This window comes from Podarcis bocagei (assembly GCF_964188305.1).
Source record: "Podarcis bocagei genome assembly, chromosome: 3".
NCBI lineage: Eukaryota > Metazoa > Chordata > Lepidosauria > Squamata > Lacertidae > Podarcis > Podarcis bocagei.
Window position 1 is genome coordinate 59,140,774 of NC_138127.1, and position 25,681 is coordinate 59,166,454.

The 25,681-nt window shown below is 43.7% G+C and overlaps 1 protein-coding gene across 6 annotated transcripts; it reads left to right on the plus strand.

The window, feature by feature from the left end:
* The first annotated feature begins 174 nt into the window (after positions 1 to 174).
* Positions 175 to 24,691, plus strand: LOC308583856 (uncharacterized protein). Of its 6 annotated transcripts, none has more exons than XM_081188185.1 (20): positions 175 to 1,196; positions 3,037 to 3,615; positions 5,817 to 5,913; positions 6,756 to 7,001; positions 8,376 to 8,520; positions 9,478 to 9,577; positions 10,209 to 11,664; positions 11,860 to 11,983; positions 12,606 to 12,756; positions 13,931 to 14,146; positions 14,763 to 14,906; positions 15,337 to 15,486; positions 16,624 to 16,729; positions 17,055 to 17,158; positions 17,637 to 17,792; positions 18,167 to 18,268; positions 21,358 to 21,498; positions 22,268 to 22,352; positions 22,812 to 22,935; positions 24,376 to 24,691. In XM_081188185.1, the coding sequence occupies exons 2-20, from the start codon at positions 3,187 to 3,189 to the stop codon at positions 24,563 to 24,565; spliced, it is 4,266 nt and encodes a 1,421-aa protein (XP_081044311.1). In that variant the 5' UTR covers positions 175 to 1,196; positions 3,037 to 3,186; the 3' UTR covers positions 24,566 to 24,691. The 6 variants fall into 6 exon arrangements, with proteins under 6 accessions (XP_081044311.1, XP_081044312.1, XP_081044310.1 ...); XM_081188186.1 differs by lacking the exon at positions 175 to 1,196 and having other exon boundaries at positions 2,414 to 3,615; positions 10,209 to 11,369; positions 11,400 to 11,664; XM_081188184.1 differs by lacking the exon at positions 175 to 1,196 and having other exon boundaries at positions 2,414 to 3,615.
* The last annotated feature ends 990 nt before the right edge of the window (positions 24,692 to 25,681 follow it).

Consider the following 25,681-nt stretch of genomic DNA (forward strand, 5'->3'; position numbering starts at 1 on the left):
TTTTAATAATAGGCTGTCGCTCAGGATGCCTTTCTCTGTGCTTTTATTGAGATTATTATTAATGTTTCCAATGTGTTTTTAATGTTCTGTACTGCCGTGAGATCTTTTGATAAAGGGCAGTATATAACTGAAACAACAATTTTACTATGCCTGGCATCTAGAAATTAGGTGGGTTGTATCTTGCCCTGCCTGCATGAGTGAAAATGCGCTCTTGCCACAGGGCTTCCCCCCTCCTTTCTCCCACACTTCTAACTGCAATCAAAGTTTATAGCTCGGGCCCCAATAAAAGAAGAAAGCGAGCAGATGAGGATGGCGAATGCTTCCAACGAAGGACTTGACAATCCCGTGCAAGGCAGTAGCTGAACTTGATGGTGTCGTACTGGAAGCTAAGAAAGAGCAGAAGCAGAAGACAAAAGTCCCAGCAGAGAAATGGAGGCGACCCTGCAGAATGTAGACATGCATGCACTTCTTTGTAGCTGAGCTGGGCTTGCAGTTATGAAACCACGGGGAACGCGCGAAATCCTGCAGGGAGCTGGCCTTGCGCGCGCCCCCCTCTCGCCTCCCACCCCGCCACGATCCTCCCGCGGGGACGTCGAGGGATGTGTGGGGTCTGCCCACTCAGCGGGTCTCGGCCGGGACGGGGCGGTGGCAACGCTTCCTTCTCCAGTGCTGCTTGCCGATCCCGGACCCACGTGGTGGGGCCTAGGGACGCTGCTTGGGAGGCTTGAGAGGCTGAGCCTACGAGGGGGAAGGACCTGGCGGTTGTGCACGTCCAGGATCTGCTCTGTTCTCTGCAATCCCTTCCACGCCCCTCGGAGAAGCTTCCCACCATAGCTGTCTCGGCGAGGCGAGGAGCACAGCAGCTCTCTTCCGACGGGGGGTAATAAAGCGGGGTTCCCCGCGCTGCCGCCCCTCCCCGCCCCTTGGCGAGCCGAGGCTTTAGCCCTTCCTGTTTACGGTTGCTGTAGCTACGACGGCAGCCCTCGACGCCTCGCTGTCGCTCCTCGAAGGATTAGCCCCGGGAGGCTTCCTATGCAGACACAGCAGCGACTGAGACGGGCGGAGTGGAGAAGACGCGTCTGGATGAGCGCCAGAGGGGGACTCTTTCCTCTGTCACAAACCCATCCCACCTTTGCGCAGAGTTGCTCGAGGTGGTGTTCTTGATTTTCATTTTATCCTCACAACAACCCTGTGAGGTAGGTTCGGCCGTGAGACAGTGATTGGACCAAGCGTACCCAGGGAGCTTCGTGGCTGAGTGGGGATTGGAACCCTGGGATGTCCTGGCCCTCGTCTAGAACCACACTGGCTCCTTGGCACATTTTGCTGGGGATACATAGCACACTCATGGCGTTTTAATGCTATTTCCTTACAGCATTTCTGATGGCTGTGTGACTGAAGTGTATGGTTCAAGTTCTTTGCTATCTCAAGGCTACAATCCTGCTCGCAGTTCCCTGGGAGCAATTCCCACTAGTCTCAGTGGTTATGTTTCATGCTTGGACATAAGCGCCGACTCCATGGGGCTTGAGGGGGCTCGAGCCCCCTCAAAAATTTTTTTGGGGGGGCTCAGCCCCCCCAATAATCTCGGGCGCCCTTCCAGCAGAGTGCCGGGGGCGGGGGCTCCTGCCTCGCTGCTTCGCAGCACCACCGCCCCTGCCAAGGCACTGCCGGGGGGAATTTCCTTCCTCCTGGCGGTTTCAGCCCCCCGCGGCTGGCTGGGGGGGCGTGGCTTGCCCTATTTAGGGCCGGAGCCACTTTATTTGCATATTCATGAGCTTATTTATTATTCATGAGCTTTCCCGGGCCCCCCCCCAATATTTTTTATAAGTCCGCGTCCCTGTGCTTGGACAATGTATAATGCATGAATCTTGTACCAAATAGTAGCTAAGAGCCAGCTTCACTCTTGAGTAAATTTCACGGTGTTCCCATGGAGGTGCATAGGTTGCATTAAGCAGGTGCCTTTTGCAGTTTTGTAATCTGATTTTCAGTATTTCATCTTAAGCCTCTCAAACGTTCAAATGGCTGCTGTTATAACATTGACTATTCTTGCACTTACTGTATTTTTTAAAGTGTGTGTGTCACAAAAACTATAATAAGAAAAAAGGGTTCAGAAATGACGTTTGTTAAACCTTAAGAAAACTTATATAGCTGAATTGCTATATACTAGTTCTGGACTGAAACTGCTCAGAGCAGCTGTGAAATCTTAGTTTTGGGGTGTTTTTTTGTTACAAAAGATAGGACAAGCACCATGCAGGGCTGCTTTTAATGCAGTAGGATATTTTGAAACGGGCCAGGGGATTGGACAAGAGGCCTCTAGCCTTTCAAAGCTTATTATGCCATTATCATTGTGTTAGTCTTTAATTGTTAAAGTATTCTCTGTTGTTCTTCCAAGTGGAGGTTCTTTCAGCCATGTCCACTTTTGACTTCCATCATTAGGTAGTGGCTGGCCAATGACAGAGAGTGTCTGTGCCCTTGACCAAAACTACCAAGTGTGTAGATGTGAGGAAGGGTTCAATCCATATGAGGCAAGTGTAGCGGCACAGAGCCTGTATAAAGGCCCCTAGCAATATGATATATTTTTACCAAGGCAGCTACTGAGGGATTCTGTACAAAACCACTGCTGTCTTTATGTGGCTAAGCTTACAGTATTGGTAGGGGCTAAGAGAGAAATACTGGCATCTGGATACAACTGATATTTGTGGGTTCACTCTAATACCTTCTCATCCTCACATTTCCACCCCAAACTCTCCATCACTAAAACATGCTACGTTCTATAGAAAGTTCAATAAATAGGGACAGGTAGAACAAACTAAGATTTGCCTTAGTGTGAGTCCATCATTCTGTCAACAAGAAGACCCCAGTGCTTTTGAGAAAATGATAATATGGAGAGGGGAGGAAGGAGAGAATTATCTATTTTGCCTTGAGCTCTTTGGAGGAAAGGTGGTGTTTAGAATAAATAACAACAACAGCAGCAACAACAGCTTACTTAATGTTTACTGTTTAGCTACTTAAAACCTGACTACTGCACATTTTTCCCAGGTTTTATTGGAAAAAAAAACTTTACCCATCAGTGCAAAAAAACCCTATTCTGTTAAATCAAAATGAAGGACATTAGGATTAGTTTCCACAAACTTTACTCATTTTCAGCTACATTCACAGTTCCATAAGAAGAGTTTCCAATGGTAGAAAATGGAATCAGATATTTTCAAGAGGAAAGACTGTTTATCTCAGCAGGTTGTAAAAGATTCACCAGCTCAAGCATCAAGTCATAGCACAACTGATGAAACAACGGGATCTTCTTTAAGTCTGGGTTGGGTAAGCAGCACAAACAACCGCTTTCCTGCACAGTTTACATCCTTGAGTACGTCCAGCACACTGGAAAGAGACGTTGGCCTACCTGGTGACCTAGGCCACCTTCAAACCTTTCAGGATGCCAAGCCATTCCGTTACACAGCCAGCTCTATTCTTTTTCCTCACTTAATACCACCAACTCAGGCAGGAACAGTCCCTGCTGGTAAAAACAGTGAAACCCTGGGAATCCCAAATGCTGCCGCTGCTGCTACTTCTCCTCCTCCTCTGATAACTCAAGATGCTATATGCTGTCAAAACGGGAAACAGGTGAGGTTGTGTTCCATTTAAACTAAGTTAGCATTATTACAATCCAAACCCTCTAATTCTGTACACCCTGCTGAATAGTGCACTAGTGTCTATTCAAAACAAAGGGTGCCTCCAGACTGTCACTATTTTACAGGAGGAATTTAAGCGCACACTGGAACTTTAGGTTTTCCACAGTTAAAGTGTATTAAAGCACCCTGTTGTTCTAGTACAACAAATCCACTTTAAAAAATAATTTTAAAATGGACATTTTGTGGTTAAGAAAGTGATGGCGAAATGGACTGAAAAATGTGAGATGATTGAATGATTAATGGGGCAGCATGTAAATACCCACAAGCAAATGAGGACGAAAGTTTGTTGCTGTCCAACTGCCCTGTAAACATATCAGAATGAATGCCCTATATAAGGACATATTCTAACAACCATGTAAGTTTTGTGCAGGCAAATTATGATGAATGCTAAATAAATGGATTACCTGGACTTCAACTGCCATCAGCCCCACCCAGTAATGACTAATGATTAAGGATAATGTGAGAGGCAGTTGTTTATTCCTCCCTGTGGCGTTCGTACGGAGCCCCCGGTCGTCTCACAGACTATTGACCCGTACACCACTAATCCGCTGCCACCAACCAGGTCCTCAACGGTAAAATCACTTCAGCCTCAGTCAGGTTCTCAATTAATAGAGAAGAGTGTCAAAATAAAAAAATTCCTTCCTGTAGCACCTTAAAGACCAACTAAGTTAGTTCTTGGTATAAGCTTTCGTGTGCATGCACACGAAAGCTTATACCAAGAACTAACTTAGTTGGTCTTTAAGGTGCTACAGGAAGGAATTTTTTTATTTTGACTATGGCAGACCAACACGGCTACCTATCTGTAACTAGAGAAGAGTGTGTTTTATTTCAATCACAAACAAACTTTTACGGCATTGCAAACATTGTTACTCTTTACTTTCTTAGTCTTATTTTCCTCTCTCTATCTCTTCTACCTCCCCTCACTCAAGAACCCACTGCCCTAACTGTCTCTCTCTTACCAACTGCCTACCAACTGCTTCTCCAACTGCCTTTCCCAACCAGCCAACCCACTAAAACCAATCAACTACCCACCAACAGCTCCCAACAACAATAGCAACTAACTCAAGCCTCGGGCTAAGCCCTTTTATACACAGGGAGGCTCTGTCTCCGGGTTTCCTATTGGTCTATATTTTTAACCCTATCTTTCCCACCTGTTCAAACATTTTCTAAATCAATAGGCAAACGCCACACTCCCTTAAAGATATAATCAGCATTTAACAACAAAGAGCCCTAATGTATCAGGCTGCAAGCCTGTTGGGTCCAGGATTCTGTTCCCACAGTGGCCAATGAGATGCCTATGGGAAATAGGCTAGCCTTACCTGAATGAAACTGCATTCTCCCCCCTTGTGATTCCCAGTAACTGATATTCAGAGGCATACTGCATCCCAGCAGGGAAGCTAGAACTCCTTCTTCTTTGGTGATCACTCGCAGCTGAGTAAGATTGCCTTCCATGAACACAGTCTTAACAGTGAGTCTGTAAGTGACTGTGGAGGCCATTTCTGGATCCACATGTCCTTCCACAGTGGGGAAATAGGTTTCCAGACGGGAGTTGATCACGGTGAGCGTTTGCCAAACGTGCCTTCCTCTTAGCACGTTTCTCCTTTTCGTCTTGAGTTTAAGCTTCTTCAAAGTCCATGGTAAAAGCTGTTCTCTAACTGGAATGCTTGCAGGCGTTTATATTACATTTTTAAAGATTTCCCTTGAGAGAGTCTTATAGCTGCATCATCCATGAATTGATTTAATTCTCCAAATTGGTGGTCATCACTGTGGGAGTGAATCCTGTAGTTTTAACTATGTGCTGTGTGAAGAAATACTTTCTTTTATCTGTCCTGACCATATATTCCTTGACTATACATACTTGGAAGCAAGTCCCACTGTACTCAGTGTGATTTACTCTCAGATGTGCATAGGACTGTAGTTCCATGACTAATTTAAGCCCAGTTGCAGAGATGAGGAAGCTGTGGACCTCCATTGGTTGTTTACCTACAACTCCCTTAATCCCTAACCATTGGCCGTGCTGGGGCAGATGGGAGTTGGAGCCCAACAATCTGGAGGGCCACAGGTTCCCCATCCTTGTCCTACTGCTTTTAAGGGTTAAGTTAGACCATTTTTCATTTTCTTTTCTTCTTTCAGAGTCCAGGGCAGCAGGAACAGCTCATAATGCACCAGATGGAGCACCTTCAACAGCTAGTAGCTGAACAGCAGAAAATAATTTCGTTCTTTAATTCAGGTACTACAAGGAATGTCAGATTCCTGCCTTTTTCGTCAGTGTGTTATATCTTCCAGCATAATTTGAGGAGGCTATAAAAATAACCACAGCTCTTTGGGTCATCTTGACCCAAGGTGCTGCTTTTTTAAACACATTTCAAAAGAGCAGGGTGGATGCAAGAAATTACAGTGGATTTCAGGAGGATTGGGTAAGCGGGACATTCTAATGATGCTTGGCTTTCTCCACAAAAACAATTCTAGTGCCTATTAAAACATCACACACAAAGCATCTTTTTCTGTTGATAAATGATAGACATAGATGGAATAGGGGGCATCTAGACAGGTGTTTATTGTAGGATGATAGGTCCCCTCATGGATACATTTTTTTTGGTAGTACCCACACATCATTGGCATCAAAATTCCAGCTTGTCATTTACTCTCCATACCCTTTTATTCTGGGTTTATCATTTCCAGGGAAAATCCAGTAAGTAGAAATAGCCTCTAGTCAACAGCCTGTTTGAGATATATCAGTGACCTATTTGAAAATTCAGCCCCCATCTGGAAGCACCTAGAGTTTATCAAAAGTTGAAGAAAAAGCTGATGCTGGCAACCCATTTGTGATAATATCAATAATCTACATACAGATTTTAAGATCTCATCTGGAGTTGCCTATAGTTTCACCATATGTGCATTCAGAAGCAAACAATCAATAGCCTCCAGAAAGGTTGGGCAACTAGTTTGGCACCGAGGTAGATAAATCATTTGTTTTTAGTGTGGAGTCAGTTTAGTAGATACTTTCTGGATAAGTGGGAAATAGACATCAAAGACACTAATTTTTGCTCCTTGCTTTGTTTCTTTATCCAGGCTTTTCAGCTTCTGCTGGTATTCCCCCTCACCTTCTTGCTATGATCCCATCCATTCCAGGAGTCCCAGCTGCTTTATTCCCTGTCCAGTTCCCTTCGGAGAATTCTTTGCAAGCTCAGAATAATGGAAGCTCACAAACCAGTCCCTTAATAATAAAGCCTACTTTCCAGCAACTCGCCACAGAAACCTCAGCAAACAGCAACTTCTTAGAAGTTTTAAGGGAGCACCCTGAACCTCACGAAAAAGGTGATGAGCTAAAGTAAAATAACCAAAGTAAAGTTGCAAGCACCTAGCAATGGTTTAAACAGAAGAAAGAAACACAGAATGAATGATTTTTTGTTTTTATATTCCCATTCTCTCTCTCTCTCTCTCTCTCTCTCTCTCTCTCTCTCTCTCTCTCTCCCACACACACAAGCCCATAAAACATATGTTGGAGTGAATCAGACTTGGAAAGGTTTGTAGACATGCAATTGAATCTATGTGTCTAAGTTCTAATTTGAGCATGAACCATTGAATGTGGACCAGAGAGGTTCCTTCCAAATTACAGAGTGAACCAAAATTGTCCACCAGCCCTAGTTGGGAGTAAAAGGTAAAAATAAAGGACCCCTGGATGGTTAAGTCCATTCAAAGGTGACTATGGGGTTGCAGCGCTCATCTCGCTTTCAGGCCAAGGGAGCCGGTGTTTGTCCACAGACAGCTTCCTGGGTCATGTGTCCAGCATGACTAAACAGTTTCCAGTGCAACGGAACACCACGACGGAAACAAGAGCGCACGGTATCACCGTTTACCTTCCTGCCACAGCAGTACCTATTTTTCTACTTGCACTGTTGTGCTTTTGAACTGCTAGGTTGGCGGGAGATGGGACAGATCAACAGGAACTCACTCCGTTGTGGGGTTTCAAACCGCCAACCTTCCGATTGGCAAGCCCAAGAGGCTCAGTGGTTTAGACCACAGAGCCACCCGCGTCCCACAGTTGGGAGTAGGGTTGGTGGAGTAGCCTAACAAGAGCAGAAATGGCTGGTGTTCGTTTATTTGTGGACAGAAATCTATCCAGTGTCTACCATAGGTATTCACTGTTATTTTTGTCTACATATGAAGTGTAATTAATGATCCCCCTCCCCATTTCCATCATGTTTCCTTTGCACTGAAATGAATGGTATAGTATAACATGTAATCATGACATGACATTCTGCCACAATGCACAGTACACAACTAGTGTAGCTTTTGCCGGAAGCTAACCTGCAGTGCAGTGGAAACAGTGCTGCATGCGACGAACCTGGGTTGGAATGGAAACTGATGCTTTATTACATCCCTTAAATGCGAGTTCTGCCTTTTGTGTGTGTGTGTGTGGAGGGGAGTCAGCACTCTGCCACTGAAGCTACCTGGGCCTCAAATGACAATGCTAGATCCAGGAGCCACTCCCCCAAACAATCTGCATCTTATCCAGATTCAGACTCAGTTTATTTAGAGAAACAAATATTTTGGGGGTATGTTTCCACCCTTTAATACATGAAAAGGTTCCCTCGGACATTGTTACCAGTTTCCCCTCCTTCTCCCCTCCCCTGTTCAAGAGACCTAATTAATGTAGTAAAAGCCTTTATTTTCTTTCCTGATATTTAGAAGCAAGTCTGCCAGGTGGAGAACCTTGGCTTGAAACTTCGCCACCTGTTACGGAACAAAGAGGGGAGCAACAGTTAGAGGAAAATGCTTCTATTTCCCCTTTTGGATTAAGAATGAACATGAAGACACGGAATGTAGATGACAGGTGAGGGGAAAATCTAATATTATAATACTCTTAAAACATTTTAAAAAATTCTAAAACTGTTAAAACATTTACAACTGGTGGAAGGTTTGATGCAAATGTTAAGTGGGGAAAGGAGCACATTTTATTTATCCCCTTTTTGTATAGGATAGGATGGGGAAACTTTTCTCTCAGGAGCCAAAGTCCCATGGGGTGGAGGGGCGAGGAGTCAGTCAAGGGGCCACACAAAAGTAAAAAGTTCCTGAAGAGAGTTTTGAAAATGTGTATTGAGTGGCTGATTGCTGACCCAGTCCAGGTTTCCACCACTGAAAGCATGTACAGTGGTACCTTGGGTTCTGGAGGTCCGTTCTTAACCTGAAACTGTTCTTAATCTGAGGTACCACTTTAGCTAATGGGGCCTTCCGGTGCCACTGCGCGATTTCTATTGTCATCCTGAAACAAAGTTCTTATCAAGGGATCCCTTGATATCTTTACAACATCCAAATCCAATACTGTCTAGAGGTGGAAGCATTTTTACATGAACAGCATTATTTCAAGCTAAAAATTAAGAAACTACCATAAAATCAGTCCAGGGACATAGAAAGCTGCCTTATACTTCTTCAGACTCTTGGTCCATCTAGCTCAGTATGGTCTACAGTGAGTACCAGTGGCTTTCTATGATTTTTGGCAGGTTCTCCTTCTGCATGCAAAGCAGATGTTTTACTGCTGAGCTGTGGCCCTTTCCCCATGAAGGTGTTGATAAATGTGAGCTAATTAGACTTGACACAGTGAGGAAATACTGAACCTCTTGGGGGGTGGGGGAAACACAATGGTAGGATATCCATTGCCACTTCTCTTATTAGTATTCTGCCATTTCCCCTTCCAAGTTTGAAGCAGCATAACATGCCTCAGCCGCCATTTGTCATAATGGAAAATGGCTGCAGAATATTTATGTTCAAATCTGCTTTATTATTTCCCTAGACCAATCAGACCTGGAATTGGAGTGAGGCGGAAGACATTTGAGGAATTTGTTGAGGAGCAACTTAAAGTCGATTCTCAACAAGCAGAGAAGCAGCAACAGGTACCAGAGCATAAGTTGTGTTAATACAATGTTTGTTATGCTGCTAAAACCCTATGGTTCTGCATGATTTCGAAACCCATTTGGCATGATTCATTCTTTGAACAGGGGTTTCATTGCTCTCTTCTGTGAGCAGGAACATGCCTGCCATTCTTTCTTGAGGACTTCTCATATATAAACAACACCTATTGGTCCATAGAAGAAATTTGGAAGTTTGTAGGGCTTCGGATTATACACTCTGGTGTGTAGATGTAAGGTTTGAGGCACCTAGGATCAGCAGGTGTCTGTGTGTGTGTGAGAGAGAGAGTCATTTTCCTTGGGACAGGCATCAAGCGAGCTGGCCGTGAGGTCAGGAGAACACCAGGTTCCCGGCAGTGGCCTGGCATACATACTTACTTGTGGGAAACCACCACCATCTTGAGGTGGAGGACCCCTAACACTGTAGCCTATGATAAATCCCCAATAAAATCAAGAGGAGGCTAACCATTGTCTTTGGAGCCAGAATTCTTCTCTTCAGAAACTTTGGAAATTCACACCCAAGCTCTTTGAGATTGTTTGTTTTTAATGGGATTCATTATTAATTAGAAATCATGAGATATCCCACCACATTTTAATGTAATTGCCTTCCTTACAGAACTCCTGTGAGACTAAAGCCACTGCTCAGAAGTCATTTCTGAAACGTGGGGAAGGGACCGCAAGGCTTGAAAAAAAGAGAAACAGTGTTGGCAAGGAACCAGCCAGACTTCCTAGACGTGTTAGCTTTGATTGTCAAAATAATTTATCATGGCCTTCTCAATGGGATGCAGAAGAACTATTGGGGAAACACCCACAACTGAAAAGGCAGGTCACTAGCCCTACCGTGCTGATCATGGATGATGAAAACACACATTGTATCACCTTCAAGGGGGATGTAAAAGGCCAGCTTCATAATTGCGAGCGAAGGTCAGATGAAATAAAAGACAGCAGCGAATCTGGTAGTTGTGATAGCAAAGGGATGGTAAATGGAGAAGTATCTGGCGTACCACCTCAGTTTGACAGGTCCAAATGTTCACAGGAATGTCATGAACAAATAATTGACATTAAAGCAAAGGTGACTGAAAAAAATGAAACCTCAAGTCTTGGGTCTCAAGATCATTTGGTTAGGGTTGACAAGAGATCCCTGGATTTTAAGGTTCCAATGTGGCTTATGGAGAACATAGAAGACAGTGTATCACAGGTGGTAGGAAGGTCCATGGATGCTTCACCAGATGTCCCTGAGCTTCATAACTTAGAAAGCAACCAAGACAATCAAGAGGAGCAGAGCTCTGGACTTCAGGTTGCTCAAAGCGTGACTCAGATTAGACAGTGTGAAAATGAGCATTGTGTTGCTGAGGGGAAAAGCCCAGAGGGCCAAGTGGAAGTCAACCCTGGGTTTAAGAAAGTCAATGATCAAATAATAAAAGTTACACCTAAACCAGATAGAAAATGTGTCACCAGAATGGCTAATTTCCAAAAGAACAGCAGTGCAGGTGCTGCTAATGCATGGGAAGGAAAACCCCTCTCTAGTGATTCACTCTGTACATCTACTGATAGTGAAGATGATCCTAAATCTCATTGCTCTCAGTTCACAGTAAAGCCTAGTAACCATAGACCAACTAACATTGGCAAGAACATGGATCTTTCCGATGCTGACTATGCCACTGATGAACCCAGTGGAGCGGATGATTACTCATTGAAAAACCATGGAAAATTGCCTGCCAGTAAGTTTGGTGTTCAGGAGCCAGCAGGTCAACAGGAAGCCACTCTTATCACAAGTAGTAGTAGTAGCAGCAGCAGCAGCAGCAGCAGCAGCAGCAGCAGCAATGAATCTAGTGTTGATGATGGCAGCCTGAAATTTGGAAAGACTCTCTCCCCCCTTAGAAGACCTTCCTGCCACCCCTCAAAAACTAGAAGAGGAGGAAGGAAGTCTAAAACACAGAGCAACCGTGTTGCCAGCAATTACAATGCAGAGTACAATTTGCAACCTCCTTCCTTGACGAGTGAACTTGTGGCCAACCTTTTCCCTGCTTTCAAAAGCAAAGCAAATGTAGATGATAAAAGAGCTATCCCAGGTAAGACATTTTAAAATGACAAGTGATTTTTATTTAATATCCAGAAAATTCAGCTTGCATTCAGCAAGCTCAGATAAATGGTGCAGTAGAAAAGCTTTGTTGAAGACACCTCCTTATCAAATTCAACCAAAATGGTTGCACAGACTGACTTGACTCTTTGTGCTTTAACACATGTTAACATAAATCTCTTTGTAGAGCAAGTTCAGAAAAGGCACACTGATAAGTTAGAATGTGAACCGGAAGTTCAGGTGCATCAGAGAGAAACTTCTCTCCTAGCTCAGATGAAAGAAGAACAAGCAAAAGCCATGGACTTTCTTAGGTAAGGAAATTGTTTGTGGTTATTTTCCTATAGGAATTCATATGCCATCCTTCCCGTGGGTAGCTCTTGTGCAATACCCTTTGTATCTGAGGCAAAGAACAACATCATTATCTTTATTTAAAGCATTGCTATTTAGGTTTCCAAACTTTGCCGTCTAGTCTTAGATGCTTCTGAAATTATAAGTTGTTTCAGTGTCACCTGTACACTGATATAAACCAGCCTGCAACTGAGTGCGCAGATGGCGTTATCAAGCCAAATCAGGGAAAGACCTTTCACAAGCCAAACAAAATGTCATAGAATAGTGCAAAAGTTCCAAGTTCTACTAAACTAGGCTTGCCAGATTTCAAAAAAATCCTGACACCTGCAAAGTTATTGAGCTTTTTTTGGAAGACACCACAAAATTTGAGAAGGATAACAGCACTCCATTCCAGCCTTATGGTCCAGTACAGATAGATTTTTTCAAGACTATGACATACCTGATTTTAATACAGGTAGTATTAAGCACATTCCCCCTATTTTTAAAAAAATGCTCAAGTCTCAGATCTGTGAAAACAAACCCTTGAGTTCTTGTACATGTGATACCCTAGTCTTTTACATCACCGCTTGGTTTCTTTTTCAACAGAAGACAAATAAACCAATTTGAGGCCAAGAGGTCGCAGAAGTTGCATTCCCTGGAACAGTGCAAGACTGAGGAAGCCCTGAAATTGCAGAAAGAAAAGGCAGAATTTGAGAAGCATACGACAGTAGGTAAAGGAGAATCAGGGGAAATACAAGTAAGTTGTATATTGCACAATGATGCTTTTTGCATCATAGAAACCTCAAAATTAAGTGCAGTATTGTCTACACTGGCAGTGGCTTTCCAGGATTTCAGACAGGACTTCCCCCAAGCCCTACCTGCAAATGCTAGGAAGTGAACCTGTTCTGTTTTGTACACAAAGGAGATGCTCTACCACTGAGCTACCTCTCCATAATTGAATCTAATTTCCTCTTTTAAATGAGCATTTAGAGCAGCTGTCCGTAGGCTTGGCCTCCTTTAGTTTGGTGTATCAGAACACTTCTTCTTACTGGAGCTGGAAAAATGGTGAGGGCTGCATTGCAGTTTAACGGGGGAGCTTACTTGCAAGGGCAGGGGAAAGGAGGACTTGTTCTTGTACCTAGGGGGATTTTCCTATTGCCGTTAAGTTGACTAATGACTTCCCCTCTCTCTGTCCTGCTCTTTGTCTTGTCCATCAACTCTTTTCATCTCTACTTCCTACACAGGGAAAGAAGCCCTTGAGCATTCAGGAGCAGCCTCTTTCAGACCACTGCCAGTGCCTACATTTCTGTTTCCTGGCTTGTCAGTTCCTCTCGTACACGAACCTGTTTTATCACTACTCTGGACTTGGTCCTTTCAAGATTTACCTCCCAAGTCTTTAGGTTACAAATGGTGCTTACACCCTGCCTCGCCTTGGCACACATCACCACCATACCCCCAAATTATATGAGAATAGACTTACTTATTTTCCCTCAGCTGCACTTTCAGGAGCTTAAATTCAGAAGGCAGCTAATCATATGCAACAGAACAGTTTCATATTACCTGTTGGGCTAGCTCAGTAGAACATGAGACTCTTAGGGTTGGGGGTTCAAGCCCAACGCTGGGCAAAAGATTCCTGCATTGCAGGGGGTTGGACAAGATGACCCTCATTGTGCCTTCTGTGATCTATTCCTGTCCCTAAAGTGGACATGGCTCTCCTCCTAGAAACCCTGCTTGAGTTGAGTCAGAAGACCCAGCCTTGGCTGACAATGGTGCAATTGGGTATTAACCACATGTAGGTTAGCTTCCTAGCAGTAGTACTCATGTGGGGTTTAGTGAAATAAGGAGAGGGCCTGATGCCACTCATGTTGCAACACAGAAATGGCAACACACCTTTCCCTGGAAAACCAACAACCCTGTTTTCCTAATGACAGATGTTAAAGCAGCAAATAGCAGGGCTGCAGGAGGAGTTCAGAAGGAATGAGACCCGCTGGCATGCTGCCCATGGCGAGCTGAGAAGTCAGGTCGAAGCACTGACCAAGCAGAACCTGGAGCTTCAAGACGAGCTCAGGGTCTCTGAGCATCAGAAGATGGAAAGCGAAAGGAAACATGGAGCCGTGGATTCGATTGGCAGAAAAAGAGAAACGCCGGTAGGATAGGCAGACCTCCTGTTTGTGTTTGGCTTCTTGGCTTGCTTTGTTGGGAATGGGCTGTGGCTGTTTTGATGTAGCCATGCTCATTGTTAAAAGATCCACTGATGGGGAAAGGATTGCGGCTCCTTGGATGTTGCTTCTTATACTAGAGCAGGCTTCAGAACTCTTCCCGAATGGATGGGGAAAAGCTGGTGCCCTCCCTCTTCTTTTCCCCACTAGTGGATCTGCTCACAGGTAGGCAATGGGTCCTCTGAGAAGCGACAGGCTAGAGTTGGAGTCCATCCTCAACTAGTACATCTGTTTTGAGTAGGAATCTACAGGGAGGAGCAGTCTCGTGAGAGTTGCCGTCCTTTTTCCAGGAAGAATGTGGCTGGCCTGCAAGCAGCCTTAATTTTGTCTGCTCGTTAAATTAGACATATAGACAAGGCTGGCCCAGAACATTTTGGCACTTGAATGCATTCCTTGGAGAACATATCCGCTGCCCCTGTGGCTGTTGCTTCCTGAGGCTGTTGCCTCACCTTGCCTCATGGGTGCGTCAGCTCTGCATATACAGAATGGCCACTGGGCACATGAGACATTCTTAGCTGCTACTGCATTATAATTTCTTTTTCAGGTCTCAGCAGCTATTTTGAGAGGGACACCACCTGAAGGAACCCTGGTAGAGAAACCATTGCAAAATAGCCACAAGAGCCCTGACAATAAGCTTACGGGAAGGAAAATAGTACCACCAGATGAATTGGCCCCTAGAGATTCACAGGTAAGATATATTGATCCTTCCCCAGTCCCCATATAACCTTATACTGCTTCTAGCATACATACAGTCAGTGTACAGCTGGTGTGTTGTAATGAACATAACAACATAACATCTGCAATAAAATTATATCTATAAAACAAAAACAAAATTACATCTATAAAACATAAACAGAATGCAGTCATGCTTCAATAGATCAGATTAGTCCATCAATGTAGAATTCCTTGAGCATCCCTAATTGCTGTAAAAATTACATCCAGCTAATGAAGCACATTTGAAAGTATTATGGAAATGTTAACTATTATTGGTTTTATTAAATACTGGGGAAACATGTTAAATCTTCAGTTTTTAAATATTCCTAGTGGCATGCTCACAAATAAGACAGCAAAGGCCAACACCATGCAATAATTTTTAAAAAGCATTTAATCTCTTCTAGGCAACAAGGAGGGCTCTGCAAAGGTCTGAGTCACTGAAATCTGCAGCAGGAGAACAAAGAGTGAAGAGCCCATGTAAAGCAGTTCATAACAGAAGTGTGACACCCATAAGCCAGAGGACCCCTCATCAAACACCGTTTGGACTACAGAAAGTAATGCACATTCTTTGAATTTATTTAGGAAATTTATAAAAATGCTTATGTTAAAAAAGAAACCTCTGAGCAGTGTACAATAAATAAAGTTTTAAAATAGCATGAAATGCAGTGCAACCGATTACAGAGTAACCATGTCACAACAGTTGCTGATATTAACAATCTAGGAATGTCAAGCTGCCTTGTACTGAGTTAGACCATTGGTCCATCTACTTTAGTGTTGTCTACAGAGACTGGCAGCGTTGATTTGTTATTATTATTTCTGGAAAAACACTGCAAATTGCAAAGCAGGATGCTATGAAGATTATTGCCTACTGCCTCTTCTTCTTAAAAAAAGGTTATTTCTTTACTGGCATATAATTAAACTTGCCTGCTACATATATATACAGTGGTGCCCCGCAAGACGAATGCCTCGCAAGACGAAAAACTCGCTAGACGAAAGGGTTTTGCGGTTTTTGAGCTGCTTCGAATTTCCCTATGGGCTTGCTTCGCAAGACGAAAGCGTCTTGCAAGTTTGTTTCCTTTTCCTTAACACCGTTAATACGTTGCGACTTGACTTCGAGGAGCAACTCATAGAACGCGGTGTGGTAGCCTTTTTTGAGGTTTTTGGTGATTTTTGAAGCTTTTCCAAAACTTTTCCGACACCGTGCTTCGCAAGACGAAAAATTTGCTAGACGAAAAAACTCGCGGAACGAATTAATTTCGTCTTGCGAGGCACCACTGTAAACCTATAGTCGACCCATTTACATAAAAGATAAATTTTTAGGCATTATTTGAATGCATTTATTCTAATCTTGGCTAAGCCTGTCTCCTTTTCCAGTGAATTTGTTCTGCCAAAGGACTGCTTTGGGAGCCTCTTTGGCTGAAGAGCAGGCTTCAAATGCTTTAAATAAATAAATCTTCACAAGAACTACAACGTGTGGCCCAGTGACATCCAAATCTAAACCTTTTGGAACATATCTTCAAGCTGGTGTCTTTATAAACCACACAATACCTTTTCCTCCAAGAGCCATGGCATTTCCTGCTGCTTTTGGCTCAGCTCCACATCACCACAGTGAGGAAAGCCTGCCTGTTCAATCACGTCAAGTGCGTAGGAGCACTGTGTGCCTTCATTTAAAGGCTTCCTCTTCATTGTAGGCTTTGCCTCAGTTGGCTCACAGTCAGCTGCACAGTTATGGAAGGAAGACACCCGTGTCTGAATCAGAACCAAGAGTACTTACCAGCCCAGCTCTGCATGCGAAAGGTAAAGTATGTTCAAATGGTTGCGTACTTCCTAGTTCCTATTGGGATAGCTCAGTCGGTACAGCACGAGACTCTTAATCTCAGGGTTATGGGTTCAAGCCCCATGGTGGGCAAAAGATTCCTGAACTGCAAGGGGTTGGACTAGATGACCGTCTCGTGGTCCCTTCCAATTCTATGATTCTGTGTTGTTCAAACATGTCCCTTTTGCTGGCCAAGAACAACATCAGTATCAATGCTTTGGAGTCCGAATACAGGACTTGAAATATCGGTGCTTTCATATGTGGCTGTTGACAGTTTTTAATATGTAAATATTTTAATCCCTCTAGGCACATTCTCTTCCACTTCAGGTAGTTCAGACGACACAGCATTTTTAAATAGTCAAAGCAACGACAGTTTAAGCACCACATCCTTGAGTAATGTGGAAATACAGGTATGTTTATGTATAAGCCTTGAGCATATTTTACAACAGGCCTAAAAACCTACTCTGATAAGAGTCTCTGGGGCAGTGGCGTAGCTTGGGCACAGGGGCAGTTGCTCCAGTTGTTTCTGTCACTGGGCTCTGATTAAAAATGGCTTCTCCATACGAACCAAGAAGTGACCTCGCCAGACAAAGGAACAACTCTTCTTTTCTTATCTCTGTGGCTGCGATCTCCTAGGTGACACAAACGCCCTTAGGCAGTTGAATGTGCATGCCCACTCTGCTCATTTCCCTCCCACCCATCCATGCCCTCCATACCACCCCGGGTTCTGGTAACCTACGCTACGCCGCTGCTCTGGGGGAAAGGGGTGGGGAAAACAGGGTTCTTTTATTGATCAGTTAAACCGTATGGCATTAAATATAGCAGATTCCTTTAAACATATGGCTTAAGTGGTTTCTGATGATTACTGACAGGTAACAATTTTTACAGGTGAAAGAGAATCCTAGCCATAAAAGGGTTCAGAGATCCAATAAATCTTCTGAGCAAGTGGTTTCTATGTCCACCTCCAGGAAAAACAGCATTGCCTCAAATGGCAGGAATACACCTGTGGAAAATCTTCCTATTTTTGTGGAAACTAAAAATAAGGTTTGGTCTTCTGGGTGTCTGAATTTCTCCTTGCATGTCTATGTTTCTGTATCAGTAGTGTTTCTTTTTTGTTCTGTCATGCAACCAAGTGCTAAGATAACCTTCAATTCTGTTGGCCAGAGATATCTCTGTTAGGCTTACACCAGGTTTATCTATGTGTTGTTTTATGGTTTTTATATTGTTTTTCATTATTTGTTTTCATTAGCTAGCTTGGGCATCACAGCTGGAAAGGATATATATGGGGGGGGGATCCCTAACACCCTCTTCTTGAATAAAATACTGTGCCACTCCCCCTCTTATGTGGGATTTTATAGATCATGCCACTCTGTGCAGAAAAATACATGCAATGAAAAATCATGTTTGATTGTTGATAGGCTTCTCCTCTCAAATCAATACTGTCCAGAAGAGCATCACTATATACTGAAATAAAGGAGGATGGGGAAGTGAAAGAAATAATAGAGTACCCCGATGGAAAGGTAAGAAATATTAGCTAAGTATAAAAGCAGTAGAAATATTAAGTGACAGAAGCAGTGGGGTGTGTGGCCCTGGAGCATGGCCCTAGAGCTACTCTCCCCACATTGGTAGCACTGTGACTTACCTGGACAGGGCTGGGGCAGGGCAGAAGCAAGGTGGGGGCTATGCGGTGCACTGCCAGGACCCCTGCTGCCAATCCAGAAATTGCACTGGTGTACCTGCACAGCCCTGACTTCGCTGCTTAGGCAGCAGTGACTCCAGTGTTAGGAGGGTGGCTCCACCCCACCCCACATGCTGCTCCTACAGAGGTAGCATAATATTTGAAAACGTCATTTATTGCTTCTGTCGCACTTTTCCTTCCGAAAGGAAGACCAAAGTGAATCACTTCGAGCAACTTAATTAACACAGAACATCAGAGCAACCAATGGAACTAAACCCAGTGTATGTGAAAATGTAAAACAAGTCAAAGCCACGTTCATGTCCAAGCAGTAATACAATGAACCTGTGAAATACAGAGCTATTCATTCAATTACAAGGGTCTTCCTTCTGGCCTCCATATCCTCACACTTGGCTTCAATTTGTACAATGATGGGAGCTGCTTCTTTGTGGGATGGCCCCATGCCACCGGGGAGGGCATCTGAATATTCATCCAACCTTGCGCCCCAGATTTCTGCACCTTTATGTTGGCAGATACAGAATTACAGAATACAGAATTACAAAATGGACAGCGAATTTGGAAGGCGGTCTATGTTCTCTCACTGGACTGGTGGAGGGATCTCTTAACCATGGTTAAGAGATCGGGAGTGGACCATAGGATCCCATTCTTCCCATCCTCTCCTCTCTTGTCCTCAATCTCTGACATTAAGCAGATTTGATATTGTTGAGAACTCCTTCGGCTAGTATCTGCAACCAGGGTTTGAAGCTGATTTGCAAACCCTACCCCCAAGGCAAATCTTATTAGTGTTGGTGCCAATATAGTGTTGAACTGCTTTTTGATGTGTGTGCATAAACCCTGCCTTGCTCCAAATGCCTCTCCTCACAGTTGACTCCATTGATTTAATATGCCTTTCACCTGCAAACCACCCAGGGAAGCTTCCTTTTGTACACAGTCTTCACTGGAGGTTGTGTTGGAGTGCAAGGCAGCTGGTTCCGTGTGGCACACGCATCACCAGGGCTGCGTTCCCCATCTGCTCATTGAGGGGTCTTGGCTGATTTCCCAGGAGCTCTTTGCATGAAACGAAGCTAACTTCCTGCAGAGCTGGCATGCATGCGATGGGGGTCACGTTACATGAAAATAAAAGTGCTGCAAGCATATGTCTCTGCCATATGGTAATTCATTAAAGCACAATTTGGAGCACCCTCTGCAGCACCGGAGGTCTCCAGGGGAATGCAGATTATGCTGAGTTGCCGGATAGAATTTTTAATGCCATTTGTGCTGGTCATAGATCTCAAATCAGCCTAAGTGCATGGCAGGAGTGTGTCTCCCATACCCTGAAGCTTTTTAAAGAAACCAGGTGGCTGTTTTTGGCACTTCTTCTGAAAGGCCTAGGATACTTTTGGGACAACTCACCTTTTCTTTTGATCCTTGTCCCCCCCGCCCCCCAAAAAGCAACAGAACAAAATTCTAACAACTTCCCCAGTGTCCTTGCTTTGCATGCCCCATTTATAACAGTACAGGAAGGAGCCAGAGTGCCTGTTTGCAAGTAGAGAAATTCCAGCCTCTCTCTTCAAATAACACATAAACTGTGCTGGTAAACTCAACTTTGTGATCGTGCTGATATTTGCACATGCTTATTTGCATATGTGCAAAAAGCAATACAGGAACGAAGCAGGACAGGAGAGCAATGTTGTGGGGGAAGCAGAAGCGAAATTCAAACATGACAAGAACAGTGGCCACCTTAGATGGAATCATAGAGTTGGAAAGGACACGGCGGGTCATCTAGTCCAACCCCTGCAATGCAGAAATCACATCTAAAGAATCCCTGACAGACGACCAACCAACAACTGTTTAAAAACCATCCGTGAAGGAGAGTCCACATGAGGGACTCTGTTCCACTGCTGAACAGCTCTTACCATCAGAAAGTTCTTCCTAAAGTTTAGTCAGAATCTCCTTTATTGTATTTAGAATCCATTGGTTCAGGGCCTACCCTCTGCAGCAGCAGAATACAAGTTTGCTCCCTCTTCTGTGGAATTATGGTCTTAGGGCATAGCTACACCACAAACTTAACTGTTTACTCCAACCCTCCCCCCCCCCCCACAAATTCTAAGGATTGTAGTAGCTGGTGAGGATGTGAAGAATTCTCTGTTTGAGATCCCATGCTCTTGACACAAAGTAGTTTCCAGATTTCATTGTTACGATTAAACTAGTTTTAGACAGGTGCAGTTTATGGGTGGTGCCATGGGAATTTGACCAGGGCTGCTTGCATAGGCTAACACCCCTTCTCAAATTCTTGTGAAAAGGCCTCCCCGGAAGATGGGCCTCTCATATTTCTCCCAGTGAAGCCACTGCCAACACAGTGCCACTGCCAGCCTCTTCCCCCACCCCTCCACCAGGAATCATGAGTCGTGCTGGCAGCGTGTTTTCATTTTACAAAGAATCAAGAGGAAAGAAGAGAGGACTGTTTCATCTTGGATGGGAACTGTCTCTGCTGCCTGCTATTCTTTTCTGACTCCTATTGTGAACTTTCCCACTTGGGAATAGGTAGAGGGGGAAAGTTCACTCTGGACAAAAGAAATAAATTGGCTCCTTTTAGCTTTCTTTCAGATGCCGGCACACAGGCCCTTGAGGGTTTCTGAGCATTCAGGTGGAACACTGGATGACGCCTGGTCTGCTCGCTCACCTCTGATGCAGCTCTGCCCTTCTGAATTAACCTGGTGAAACATGTTAAAATTGGTGTTCTGGGCTGAAGCTTATTAAAAGTCACAGAAGTTTAAATATCTAATGTAATAAAGCACAGAGATCCATTTAGATGAATCAGAGTCTTCTTCAGTTCAAGTATTCCAGTTAAACTACAGGGTTGTGGGGGGAAGAGAGGGAAGAAAGAGAATATGAATACACACCAACCCTGCACATCTGGTCTTTGTTTTAAAGGTGAAACAACTGTTTACTGATGGGCGCAGGATTACTAAATATCCGAATGGGACAAAAATGGAGATTAGCACGGATAAAAGAACAACTGTTGTTACTTTTTACAATGGAGATATTAAGAAGATCTTGCCAGATCAGAGAGTGGTGTGTATATTTATTTTATTTTGCTTTGAAGGAGGACTTTAAACTGTGATTACAAAGATGGCCCTCAGTTCTAAATGTCTTAATTTCCAAGATGGGGGAAATAAATATTTAGCTGAGCTCTGACCTGAGCTTAAACAGTCTTTTATAAGCAAGTTAGCAAGTCTCCACATTTGTTGTGCTGAAAGAAATCTGTGCCAGAGCATCTCAATGGTTGAATTCTGTGATGTATAAATTATGCAAATGCTTACTTTGCAAATCCTAACTTTGCATAATTTATTTCACTTCTGCCAGTCTTGGGAAGAGTTGTTCACGCCACTGAATCTCTTCCTTCTGGAAATCCTGTACAGCAGTTCCACCCTCCTGGCTTCTGAGAGTGCTTAACTGTTTAAAAACAGTAACAAAATCACTGTGGTGGCACCCATATCCCCCCCCCAAGCAGTTTTCCACCTCAAAATAAGTCAACAAACTTTTGAAGGTGTTAATGTATATACTTTAAGCAATACAAAGCTAGACGACTCACCAGAGATGAGAGGGAGGGGCAAAAGTGAAGATTAAATCAGCATTGGACATGGAACTAGGATCTATTCCACACAACCAGTTTATTGAGCATTCATCTTGATTTATTTGCAGAATGTTTGTGGGGAGGTTAGATGATGTCAGCTGTTCAGTGAACATTCATTCTGATTTGTTTGTGAATTTGCATCGACAATTGTTATTCCACACTTTCCAATGCATTTGCCTATTGTTTTCCTTATTTATTATTATGCAGATTTATTATTATGCAGAGACACAAACAACCAGAACCGTTTTCCCAAATGGATTGGAAGTGCTGCAGTTTCCTAATAATCAGATTGGTAATGTCAATTTACTATTACTTTAAAACTGATTTTAAAGGCAATGTTTACCAAACAGATATGCATATCAGATAATAAATTTTCTATCTTTTTTGTCTTTAAGGGTGATCAATTTTAAAATGATGTCAGAACTTATATATAAAAAATAAATGAATTCATATTGCATATTGTTCAGAAATTGAGTTTGCACACTGAGGTGGGACCCAACAGGCCTGTGCAAAAAACCCCTGCTGAGTTGTGAAGCATCCTGAGTGGCAACTTTCAGGTTGCTTCAGACATGCCAGATATCCGCATTTGAGGCACATCCACATAAGAAATAACATGCAATCTGTGTGTAGGTCATTACATGCAGTGTGTGTATGCACGTGTGTCAATGTATCAGGCATGGTGTACCCACACTGGGAAAGTAAGCTCACACATGTTCCAGATGAGACTTTTTAACAATGTCCTGTTCCACAGAAAAGTACCACCCTGACGGTACTGAAGAAATTGTGTTTCCAGACCAGACTGTGAAACGCCGCTATGATGGAGGTATGGTGGAAGAAACTGTTTTCCCAGACGGTACAGTTGTGAAAGTGGAAAAGTAAGTGTAATGGTTGGGAGTTACTCGTGCGTAAACCTTCCTGTTTGGAAGCTTGGTTGCATAGGTTAAACCGTCTTGACTGCACAGCCCATCTCAGCGTGGCTGCCTCAGTCGCTAGCAGAATCTGTCTATGGGCGTTTCTTAAACCTTTGCCAGCATAAAAGCTGTTTGACACCCAATCGTCTCCGCCTCTCATTGCGCGGAAGTCTCCTGCGCAGGGAGGGCGTGGGTAGTGGAGGACCAGTGCTCTCCTCACTGACTTCCAAGGAAGAATCCCAGAGCCCTTCCACCTCTTCTGCCATTTGCTCTCCTGGATCCTTGGTGTTACGCTGATTTCCTTCCCCCTCTATCAAGCTACGTCTCCCCCTTGTGCTGGTACCTTCCCCTGCAGAATTGGAGAGCCTCTCCTTCTCCTGTTGCTCTGATGTCAGTTCCCTGACAGTAAGTAATAAAGTACTCAGGAACTGGAAAGGGGGAACCATTCAATAGAAGTGCCATTTCAGCACTGTATCAACACTCTGCTGTTCACGTTGGAGAATTCTGTAGAGCTCTGCAAGGCAAAATTGTTGCAAGGGATTGTGCTTTGCTAGGATTCTGTCCTCCCATTTACATAAATACAAGCGGAACCAAAGGTGTGTTTTTTAAACGAGAATAACCACTGTCAGTTACATAATTAACACTGCCTCTGTGTTTTCTGCATTCATTTCCCTCTGATCTCATTGCTTAAAAAATCTGGATACACTTTGTGTATCCAATGAATTGTGGTCCACGATTGTTTGTGCTGTAATACATGTCTTCGTCTTTAAGGTGCCCAAGACTCTTTTTTGTTTTGCTGCAGTGGAATAGCATGGTTACCCTTTTGAGAATTACAATCAAAGTTGAAGTTGAATGCAACAGGGAATGTTTGTCATAATCTTAAAAAGAAACATTTGCATTTGGTATCCCCATAACTATGTCCCCCACTGGGGCCAGGGAACATGCGCCCTATCAATGGAATCTATTAGTTTGTCTGCCCCGACTCCTTGTGTTGATTGTCAGTGCTGAGGTATAAAGGATATTAACAGATTTGATCTCAGAATTTGCAATGTCACATTACAAGGAAACTTTTGGGCAGCAAAATCATATTGGCCCCTTTGCCAGAAACCAATAAAGCCAGGCTGTTGTCTGCCCTGGTCCTCATTACAATAAGACATGTTACTCCAAACTATAAATTGCTCTAGATCTGCAGGTTTATAGGGCACAAGCCTTGTGCTGTTGTGTGTTTCCACCTGCCCTAAGCATCCAACTCTAGCCATTCCCAGAGACAGCATACTACGCTTGATGGGCAACTCGGCTGACTTGCTAGGTTTGTTCTTATGTGTCAAATGTAAAGTCTGTTGGCATGAACAGGGTTCCCATGGGTATACATGCTCTGAAGTGGACTGTTTTATTGCTTTACAGAAGTGGAGTTAAAACCATCCAGTTCCATAACGGGCAAAAGGAGATTCATATGGCACAGTCTACAAGAAGGGAATACCCTGATGGGACTGTCAAGACTGTCTATGCAAATGGCCAGCAGGAAACCAAGTATTCTTCAGGACGGGTTCGAATCAAAGATGAGAAGGAGATTGTCATCCTGGATAAGGAGTAACTTGTGCTCTCTGGATGGTGGTCTTGGCATTTCATTATGTTCTCTTATGTCGTGTTTCATGATGTTATGTTATAGTTTATTTTTTATCTCATCTCTTGGCCAGAAAGGTCTCTGAAGTGTCTCACAGTTGTACCTTGGTTCTCGAATGCCTTGGTACTCGTATGTTTTGGGTCCCGGACGCCACAAACCCGGAAGTTAGTGTTCCAGTTTGTGAACTTTTTTGGAAGCTGAACATCCGACATGGCTTCCAATTAAGTGCAGGAAGCTCCTGCAGCCAATTGGAAGCCGTGCCTTGGTTTTTGAAAGTTTTCAGATGTCAAACGGACTTCCGGAATGGATTATGTTCGAGAACCAAGGTATGACTGTACACCATTTGAGCAATACACCATTTGAGTAAAATATAACTGACAACAAATTACTGCTGCTGAAAACAGCAACATATCAGTAATGTCTTCTAAACAGCCAGACAGATTTGCTGCATCCAAATAGCTTTTAATTTTTTACTTCCTTCTGTCATAAGAATGAAGTAAAGAAAGGAGTATGGACCCCACCTGGAGATCAAAAGCCTGGGAGCCACCATGGAGAAGACCAAATATCACATCTCCATCAGCTTAGGCTCAAACAATAATAACCTAAGAAGAGCCCTGCTGGATCAGCCCAAGAGCCACCTTGTCCAGGGTGTGGGGTTTGTGGTGCACTTACCTTACTTTTGTGATAGCCAAAAGGTTTACAGTGTCCTTTCTGATTGTTCTACAAATCAACCTCCAGGAGTCTGCAACCTGCAGCCTTCCCAGGTGCCTGTCCTTACTGAAAGCCTTATAATATTCCTGGCTGGGCTTTCCTGGAAGCACCGGAAGCTGGGGAGGCTGCCTAATGTGAGTTTGACCACTTCCAACTGAAAGTATTTTTATTTTTAATGAAATAAGTGTTGCTGTTGTTTTATAACCAGCAACGTCCCTTAAAAACAAAACCATCAAGTGCCCTGATCTCAGGCTCCCAATAATCATCCTGCTTGGCTTCCCACACTTCACGTAAAAGCCTGGGAATGGCAGCATGTGGCAGCTAGGGAGACTGCAGAGTGCTGGACAAAATTAAAGAAACACACACAACTTTGGC